The sequence below is a fragment of the Aquila chrysaetos genome (assembly GCF_900496995.4).
Source record: "Aquila chrysaetos chrysaetos chromosome W unlocalized genomic scaffold, bAquChr1.4 W_unloc_2, whole genome shotgun sequence".
Taxonomy (NCBI): domain Eukaryota; kingdom Metazoa; phylum Chordata; class Aves; order Accipitriformes; family Accipitridae; genus Aquila; species Aquila chrysaetos.
The window spans coordinates 4,420,603-4,431,222 of NW_024470322.1; the positions used below are offsets into that span (position 1 = coordinate 4,420,603).

Consider the following 10,620-nt stretch of genomic DNA (forward strand, 5'->3'; position numbering starts at 1 on the left):
CTTCCATTCTATCCTATCGCTACCATTTTCCGCTTTTGATACTTTTGATAATAAAAACTCTTTTGACTATACGGCATTTGACCTCGTTTGTGTCTTAATCTCGCTCTTGGGATCATATCGAAACCTTCCCCGACATTGGATCGGGACATTTAAATTGGCGTCACGGACAGGATCCCTTGAGACGAGAGTGCCGTACTGTTTCCCTGCTTTAATACGCGAGACCTCTCAGGAACGTAAGGGGGACAGGCTTGTGGTGTTTGAAACTTTACGTGCTGCCTTCCTGAGACGACTGCTTCCCCGCTTTTTATAAGGTGTTTGAAACTTTACGTGCTACCTTCCTGAGACGACTGCTTCCCCACTTTAATACGTGAGACCTCTCAGGAACGTAAGGGGGGCAGGCTTGTGGTGTTTGAAACTTTACGTGCTACCTTCCTGAGACGACTGCTTCCCCACTTTGTATAAGATGGGTGATAGCAAAATTGCCCGTTTGGGGAAAGAAGCTTTGTTTGATTTTTTAGAAAAACATAAAGCGCGACCCTCTGTGCTTGGGATAGACTGGGCTCAGGGAAATTGGTATAATCTGCAGAGCGTTGTTGATCGGATGGTCGCTTTACAGAAAGATGCTAGAGTGCGGTCAGGGAAAGGAAAAGCAATTGTCTGTGCCGTTCTCGGAGCCGGTCTGGCCGCAGCAGTGGAGGATAGGGATTGCCACCTCACTGCAGAATCTCAAATTATTGAATCCCTCCAAAATCTTGTTCAGTCCCTTATGGGACAAGTGGCGGGATTAAAAGCACAACTTGAAGCAGAAAAAAAACAAGTGAAACATTTGCAAATTGCTCTTAAGGAGCAGCTCCTTGCAGGTACTGTCCGTGAGGAAATTCCTCCAAGATCAGAAATTGGCTACCCCTTTAAGGACCTGCAGGCAGCAAAAGAGAGAGTGGAGAAGTTAGAGCTGCCTTCATTGCGACCTTTAGTCAAAACTGAATATACTTATGATGATGAGCAAGACCAGTTCCCCCAAGTTACAACTAAAGAGGTCCCCTATACTGCCACTGAGTTGGCAAAACTAAAAAAGGAATTTGGCCGAACCCCTAAGGAGTCAGAAACGGAGTATGTGTGGAGAGTATCATTGTCGGGGGGGGACCAGATTCTGTTAAGTGAAAAGGAGGCGGAAGGGTATTGGGGACCGGGAGTGTTTTTAACTACTGGGAATCACCGTGCCCCCTGGTCTTTAACCCAACGGGCAGCCTATTGGGCGGGAGGTTTGAACCCCTTGGAGAGGGGAGATCCCCTCGCGATTACGGGGACTGTTGATCAATTAGTGGAGAGTGTGCAAAAGGCAGCTTGTCTGCAGATGATGTATGATCGAAAATTGGAGCCTAGGCAGGAGTCCCCAATGATGATGTTGGTGGATCCTGAGCGAATGACTCCCCTTATACGGGGACTCCCTGATTCCCTGAAACCAATTGGTATACAATTACAAGGAAAGATACAGGCGATGCCCCAGGGCGAGAGTGTTGGGGCTGCTTCAGGAGGATTCACGCCTGATCAGCACCGCCGCCCCCCAGATAAGAAAATTTGGACTTGGGGAGAAGTGGCCCAGGAATTAATTAATTACGGGCGCAAATATGGTCCTGTTAACCCTCCAGCCACCAAAACAGACTCCAGGGGCTTGAGGCGGACTGAAGTAAAAATAGTTCCGTGCCCTGGGAGTGATAAGAGAACACCCCTTGCTAAACCGCCGGGGGGGAGAGATATCCCGAACAAACGTAATATACTGTGGGCACGGGGATACCAGAAGGGGATCCCGCGTAGCTTAATGGACGGGATGCCAACAGACAAATTGGAAAAATTGGTAACAGCGTGGCCTGATAAACCAGTAAACAGAAAAGTGGATTTTGAGAATACTACCCTGAGCACACCTTCCCTGATTGATTTATCAGAAACAAATGCCACCCAAGAGCCGGCGGGAAACTAGATCCTTCGCCTTCCAGTGGTGAGCGGGGGGGGGGCGAAGGTTGGATGTATATTAGACAGCTCACTGAAAACGGCCAGGGTGATTTACTAATTACAGGCATTGTGGGACCAAGACAAGTCCCAGTCACCTTTTTGGTAGATACCGGAGCTCAGATTTCAGCTATTAAAACTAAAGATGCTGCTAATTGCGGAATTACACCCTCCAAACAGCGGCTTTTTGTGGCAGATGCATTCGGCATTGTTCAGCCACAGGCATTAGCAATGGTCAGCCTGCTTTTGCCAGGAGAAGATAGTGCCACTACAGTGACAATGGTTGTGGGGGAGTTTCCACTTAACCTTTTAGGACTCGATGTTTTAAAAGGAAAAACCTGGATTGATAACCAAAGCAGACAGTGGTCGTTTGGCTCTCCCACAATAGATATTCGGCTGTTAAAAGCCGCGCCGCTGCTTCCCCCTTCAAAGCTTACAAATGTTAAGCCCTACCCGATACCCTTGGGGGCCAGAGAGGGAATAGCGCCTGTGTTAGAGGACTTAAAGGGACAGGGTATTGTGATTCCGACCCATTCTCCTTTTAACTCCCCGGTGTGGCCAGTGCGAAAACCTAACGGCAAGTGGAGATTAACTGTAGATTATCGCAGACTTAATGCAAATACCGGTCCATTGACAGCTGCGGTACCAAATATTGCTGAACTTATAGCTACAATCCAAGAACGAGCCCACCCGATTATGGCAACAGTAGATGTTAAAGATATGTTTTTTATGGTCCCCCTGCAAACAGAGGATCAAGACCGCTTTGCATTTACTTGGGAGGGTCAGCAATTTACTTTTACCCGACTCCCACAAGGATACAAGCATTCCCCCACTCTAGCTCATCATGCGTTAGCGCAGGAGCTAGAAGTAATTCAGACAGAGGAAGGGGTCAGTGTTTATCAGTACATTGATGACATTCTTGTAGGTGGGGATGAAACAGAAAAGGTTCGGAAAACTCAAGATAACATAATTTCTCACTTGGAAAGCTTGGGGCTGAAAATTCCACCAGAGAAAATACAAACACCCTCAAGCGAAGTAAAGTTTTTAGGAATTTGGTGGAAGGGAGGGATGACATGTATCCCCCCTGACACCCTTTCCTCATTGGATCAGATTAAAATGCCAGAGTCAAAAAAGGATTTACAGCACGTACTAGGATTACTTGTGTTTTGGAGGAAACATATCCCTGATTTTTCAATTATTGCAAGACCCCTATATGACTTGTTGCGAAAAGGGGCTCAGTGGGAATGGACCAAGCCCCACGAAGAGGCATTGCAATTGCTAATTTTTGAAGCAACTGCCCATCAAGCCCTTGGTCCTATTCATCCCACAGACCCTGTCCATATTGAATGGGGATTTGCCAAAAGTGGGTTATCAATACATTTATGGCAAAAGGGCCCCAAAGGACCCACTCGACCTATTGGGTTCTATTCTCGCAGTTTTAAGGATGCAGAAAAAAGATATACTGCTTGGGAGAAAGGTTTGTTTGTAGTCAGTCTAGCCTTGAGAGAGGCTGAACGGACTATTCGACAGCAGTCTATAGTACTTAGAGGCCCGTTTAAAGTAACCAAGACTGTTTTAGCAGGAACTCCGCCCCCTGACGGGGTGGCTCAGAGAGCCTCTGTACGAAAATGGTATGCCCAGATAGAGCATTATTGTGACATTTTTACTGTGTCTGAGGGGGCAACAAAGATGTTAACCATTCAAGAGGAAACAAGCCCAGATAGAGAAACGCCTGAACTTCCTCCTGTAATACAAGTGGCCCCCCCCTTTTCTGAACAGTTGCAGAATGTTTGGTTTACTGATGCTTCCTCTAAACGAGAAGGAAAAACTTGGAAATATCGAGCTGTAGCGCTCCGCGTAGATGAGGACAAACAAATAATCACCGAAGGGGAGGGTAGTGCTCAAGTAGGGGAATTAGTTGCAGTATGGAGTGTTTTCCAGCATGAAACTCAATCTACCTCTCCTGTCTATATCTATACTGATTCCTATGCTGTATTTAAAGGCTGTACTGAATGGCTTCCATTCTGGGAACAAAATGGGTGGGAAGTCAATAGGATACCTGTATGGCAGAAAGAAAAGTGGCAAGATATTCTAACCATTGCTAGACAAGGAAAATTTGCAGTAGCCTGGGTAGCTTCCCATCAACAGGATAGCACCCCTGTTAGCCAGTGGAATGGCAAAGCTGATGAATTGGCCCGATTAGCTCCCCTCCAGAACACCCCAATAGCAGAAGACTGGGAGCGATTGTTAGAATGGCTACATGTAAAAAGGAAACATTCGGGGATCAAAGATCTCTATTGTGAGGCCCAAGCTCGAGGTTGGCCAGTTACCAGGGAAGAATGTAAAAATTGTGTGTCTGCCTGTGAACAATGTCGTACCCGCTTGGAAAGACACCCCCTGGAAGGTGACCCCCTACACCTAAGGGAGGGGAAAGGGTTGTGGGAGGCTTGGCAAGTGGACTACATTGGCCCCTTCCGAAAATCAGAAGGAAAGCATTATGTGTTAGTTGGAGTAGAGATAGTGTCAGGATTAGTCCAGGCCGAAGCCTTTGCCAGAGCCACTGGGGAAAACACAGTGAAAGCTTTGAAAGAGTGGTTTGGCACTTTCCCCAAACCTCACTCAATTCAGTCAGACAATGGTTCCCACTTTACTGCTAACATAGTCCAAGATTGGGCAACCCAGGAAGGGATCTCGTGGGTACGCCATACTCCGTATTATCCACAGGCAAATGGAATTGTGGAAAGAACAAATGGATTGCTGAAACGCTTCCTCAAGCCACATAAGCCTGGATGGGCTGAACGGCTACGGGATGCAGTGACTACTGTTAACAGTCGTTGGGGAATGAATGGGTGCCCGAAAATTACAGCGTTTTGCCCAAAGACCCCAACCATTATGCCAGCTCCAGATGACCCGGATCATCCCAGAAATCCATCACACTTTCCGGGCCAACCAGTCTTAGTTGAACTCCCCACGGTGGGAACCGTACCTCTGGTACTGGAAACACCAATGAATAAATATGCTTGGAAAGCAAAAGATGCTTATGGAAAGGAACATAAAATCAATACCAGGTGGATTATTCCATCCTTCTAATAACAATTTACTTCCGGTTCCTTAGAACGAACCGAGTCTGTTTTTTTTCTTTTCTCTCTCAGGTGAAGACTCTGGAGCGGACCCAAGGAAATACGTGAAGCTGTTACTTGTTTGTGTAGTTTTGTCGGTGATTGCTTTGTTAATATTCACAGAATGTTCATTATACCACCACAGATGTTGTTTTTGTTAACTATTGTTACCGCCTTTAATATCTGGGGAAACTCCTGTGCCCCTCTTTTCGGCTTGGAGTGGCAAAATGAATTTGTGGCTCTAGGCCAGCAAGTGGCCAACACTTTTAATCTGACTAATTGTTGGGTATGTGGTGGGCCCTTAGGTTTGGAAAGCTGGCCATGGACTGCTGTCCCTATTTCCCCAAAATGGTTAGTGAGTAATTACAGTGAGGTCAAAAATGATTCTTACTGGAGTGAAGACATGCAGCCCTGGACAATACAATACCCAGTCCAAGGTGAATATTGTCTGAACCGAACACAGAAAGATGGTATTCCCGTGGGAAATAGCAAGTGTAACTGGACCTATACTTATGACAACCATTGCCTCACTGATGGTTGTAGACCAATTGATTGTTCAAACCATAGGGCAGCTATATCACTGCCAGAGGGGGGCGACCAGGCATATTGTTGCCTTTTGAGTTCTAGTTCTCCAAATTTTGTGCCTCGCTGGTCTGGATGGGCCTGGGTGAATCAAACAGGACACAGGAAACAGTTTTCCCATTTTTGGTCTTCCACTAATCAGTCTAATAACCTTAATGTTACCTGCTTTTGGCACCATGATTCTGGTGCCTGGAAATGCAGACTCACTGATAAAACATATTCTCATCTCCCTGATGGGACTCAAATTTGGTGGTCAAGTGATAATAAAGACTACTGTAAGGGACATTTGAGTATAGGTCCGGATGGGCTTCCTATCTGCTGGGACACCACAGAGGGGGTGGGAAAAACTGTGGACAGGTTGTTGATGAACGGTCCATCAGATCATCCTCTGGGAGTAGGTAATTCAACATATTTCCAATCACCACAGACACCTACTGGTTTGTTTGAAAATGGTGCACGAGCCTTAAAGGGTCACTATTGGGTGTGTAGCCAACGGGCCTACAAACTGCTACCAACAAATTGGACTGGAGTGTGTTATGTGGGGGTAATTCACCCTTTGTTTTTCCTGCTCCCAGACGATGAAGGGGATGGACTGGGTGTTAAAGTATATGATGATCTCAATCGATATCGACGATCCATTGATACCTCTATAGCAGGTGGGAGTGGTCAAACCTGGGGCAAAGACAAGTGGACGCCTCAACGTATCATACAACATTATGGACCTGCCACCTGGAACCCCAATGAGTGGGTTAGCGGTGCTCGAGAACCTATCTATAACCTAAATCGCATCATCCGGTTACAAGCTGTCCTAGAGATCATTACTAACGAGACAGCCCGTGCCCTTGATCTATTGGCGGATCAAGCTACACAAATGCGAACAGCAATATTACAACATCGCATGGTTCTCGATTACCTGCTAGCCGAGGAAGGAGGTGTTTGTGGTAAACTAAATGATTCTAACTGTTGTTTAAAAATTGATGACAGCGGGAAAATTGTTAAACAAATTACTGCGGGAATACGAAAGCTGGCCCATGTTCCTGTCCAGACATGGAAAAGCTGGGACATAGATATGTTTTCCTGGCTCCCTGGAGGTCCATGGGTTAAGCGAATCCTATTTTACTTGTTGTGTGGCTTTGCCATGTTATTCTTTTTACCATGTGTCATTCCATGCTTTATACAATTGATTCAACGTGTTGTAACTAATATGCAATTTGTAACTACTATTTCGCCTGACGGTGTTAAACAAATTCGCGCTGTGCACCGAACCACACGGTCGGTAATACAGATTGTATAAAATGCTCTTTTCTGGCTTTTCTATATAGCTATCTTTTCTCAAAACCACCATGGGTCCTGAAACAATCTTTGAGCCACGGGGTGGTGTTAGAGGCTGAATTGTTATCTCGAACCATTTGCCTCAAAGATTGTGAGGTATGAGGGACTGGGCTGTCATCAAGGAACTGTGAACTGCTCATCCAGAGCCCTTTGTCTCCAAGATGGCCGGTTTAAGCGGGACACTCCTCTGTCCATAAGGACGATTACCAGGCCATTGAGGCATTCAGGGGAGGAAACTGGGCTGGAGCTGATAAGATATTGGTTTCTGGTATCGATCACGCGAAGGTCGTGTGTGATGAATGAAACCTGCAGCGCATGACATCATCGAAATATGCCCTATAAAGAACCCCTAGAAACAAGTGGTGAAGGGGGGCCTTTTCTTCCTCACCAAAGAATTGAAGATTGAGGACCAACGGGACGCCGCTGGATCCATGCTGGTGACCTTCCTTGACCGACTGCTGGCCTGAGGACCAACGGGACGCCGCTGGATCCGTGCTGGTGACCATCCTTGCAACTCTCACCACCGACTACTTGCCTGAGGACCGACGGGACGCCGCTGGATCCATGGTGGTGACTATCCTTGCAACTCTATCCCGACTGCTTGCTTAATTTCTACCTTTTCTTCCATTCTATCCTATCGCTACCATTTTCCGCTTTTGATACTTTTGATAATAAAAACTCTTTTGACTATACGGCATTTGACCTCGTTTGTGTCTTAATCTCGCTCTTGGGATCATATCGAAACCTTCCCCGACATTGGATCGGGACATCCATCCCTTTCCATGTTGATGGAATGTATGAACCCCCACAACAAAGCTTCAGCTGTAGACTCTCCAGCAGTGGGCCTGGTCTACGACCCCATCATAAGGAAAACAAAGCTCAAAACAGATGAAAAGCCTTACACTTTTTCTACAACCGGGGATCTAGCACATATTTTGGGGGCTTCTCCAGGGGTCGCTGCTGAGAAATTTCTTTTTGTGGCAGACATCACTCTACCTCTACATAAATCTTGTAGAGTACCAGCTGGTTGGGGACTTTGTGCTTCCTTTATTGCACTGTGTTCTGACCGGCGGTAATAACAAGATCATTATGGTGACATATAATAAGATGCACTACATGCTGGTAAACTGTCAGCACATCAACACGATCAGCATTGAAATAAAGACTGAGCAGAACAAACACATCTCATTTGGCTTTGGGAAGGTGATTGTGTACTGCATCTTTGGCCCTGGAAGCCTCTGACATTTTAAGAAACCACACAAAAATGGGGGCTGGTAAAGAATTATGGGAACCCATCCTTTTACATGCATTATTAGAGACCAGGCCAGCAATGGTCTCCCTGGTTTTCAAGGCGTTCCTGTGATGTATGGTGCGGGCGTTGGAGGCATATTCTGTAGCCTGTTTAGAAAGGCTGTCCCACAGTGAAAAGGTGTTTGGAAATTGTTAAGACACATGTTAAAAGCGCTGCTCAAGATATTGCAAAAACCATGTTTGGACATGTTTCCAAGGTTGTCATGGACAAGTTGGAAACACCGGCAAATCGGGAGGGTTCAGGACTTGCTTATATTCAAAGAAAAAGCCTTAAAAGACAGAGACCCATGTCATGCCCCTGGAGGAAAGGCCCACCCCAGCCCTTTAAAAGAAAAAGGAAGGGGGGAGCCAGACAACAGGCTGACCAAGATAAGAAGAAAAACAACAACAAGCCAGGCCAAAAGGTGCAAAAGGAACAGAAAACCCAGAGAAAGAGATCCCATTCCACTGCTAGAAAAGGGAATATACTTTAAAAGGGATGGCTGTCATTTGTGGCTGCTCAAATCTGTACCAAACCTGAGCTGGATTTGTTTGAAGTGTCCCTAATGCAGAACAAAAATGAGAAAAGCCTGATTATTGAGATGCATCCACTTTCCGCTATTGCAGAGTCTGCACCTCTGGACTTTTTCATAGCTCGGAACGGGGAAGATTACATAGATCAGAACAATACTCTGCTGTACCTTTGCTGCAAGACTGTAAAAGCTGACGGGTCCAACCTTGGTGCCTGTGAGGCCATGGGCCTCGTGAATTACCCACTGGCCTCTATTTCTAGCCAGCTAGACATTATGCTGGGGAGACCAACTGATAAACCAGAGCAACAACTGCTACCCCTACTGGGGTGAATCCAGGATATCAATACCTGGCTCCAGGACTAGTGCCTGCACCAAAACATTGGGTTTTATAACCATGGAAGAACCTTCGAGAGACAAGGTATGTTGGGGCCTGACGGGATCCACCTGTCCCACTGGGGAAAGCATGTCTTTGGGCGTAAGCTGGTGGGACTGATCGAGAGTGCTTTAAACTAGAATTGATGGGGGGAAGGGGATACCAACAGGATTGCAGTAGGTAAGCCAAAGATTGGTATGGCATCACCTGAGGGTGGCAACACTAGTGGGAGCATTTACACTGCTCCTGGGAGCACGGAGGGCTCAGGAGCACATCTGAAATGCTTGTACACCAACACACACAGTATGAGAAACAAACAGGATGAACTGGAAGCATTGGTCAGGTCCCAGAGCTATGATGTCATTGGTATTAGCTAGACTTGGTGGAATGAGTCCCATGACTGGTGTGCTGGGTTGGAGGGCTACAGACTGTTCTGGAGGGATAGGCAGGGCAGGCGAGGTGGGGGAGTTGCACTGTATGTAAGGGAGAGGTTGTACAGCCCTTATGATGAGTTATTCTATAGGCAATTAGGAGAAATTTCAGGATTGGTAGCCCTTGTCCTTATGGGAGATTTCAGCTTCCCAGACATCAACTGGGAATATCATACTGCTGAGACGAGCAGATCTTGGAAATTCCTGCAGTATGTTGAAGATAACTTCCTGTCACAAGTACTCAGTGAGCCAACTAGGAAAGGTGCCCTCCTAGACTTGCTATTTGTGAACAGAGAAGGACTTGTGGGAGATGTGATGGTAGGTGGCTGTCTTGGCCACAGTGATCACAAAAGGGTTGAGTTCAAAATTTTCAGTGTAATGAGAAAAAAGATCAGCAGAGTTGCTACCCTGTATTTCAGAAGAGCAAACTTTAAGCTATTCAGGAAGCTAGTTAGCAGTGTCCCCTGGGGATCTGCATTTGACAACTTAGGAGTCCATGAGTGCTGGTCAGTTTTCAAGAACCACCTTTTAGAAGCAGAGGAGCAAGCAATTCCATTGTGTCAAAACTCAAGCAAGCGGGGCAGAAGACCAGCTTGGCTGAACAGGAAACTCCTCTTGAAACTCAAGAGGAAAAAGAAATTGTACGACCTCTGGAAGCGAGGTCAGGCTTTGCAGGAAGATTACAGAGCTGTGGTCCGCATATGCAAGGAGAAGACATGAAAGGCTAAAGCTCAATTAGAGTTGGAACTGGCCAGTGCTGTGTCAGACAACAAGAAATGTCCAAAAACTTGTGGGATTGTTCACCCAATGTGCAAGCCAATAACACACAGAGTCAAAGTATTAGCTATTTATTGCCGGTTCTGCGCAGAAAGGGGTGCTAGGGGGTATCCCCGTAAAGCTACCCCACCCAGCACTAAAACAGTCATTCATTTATACATTGTAAATTAGCATAA

At 46.4% G+C, this 10,620-nt stretch overlaps 1 protein-coding gene across 1 annotated transcript; it reads left to right on the forward strand.

Moving 5' to 3' along the window:
* Positions 1 to 463: 463 nt before the first annotated feature.
* Positions 464 to 1,978, forward strand: LOC121232934. Its single transcript, XM_041121431.1, has one exon. It carries the CDS (start codon positions 464 to 466, stop codon positions 1,976 to 1,978), a length of 1,515 nt encoding a protein of 504 aa, XP_040977365.1.
* The last annotated feature ends 8,642 nt before the right edge of the window (positions 1,979 to 10,620 follow it).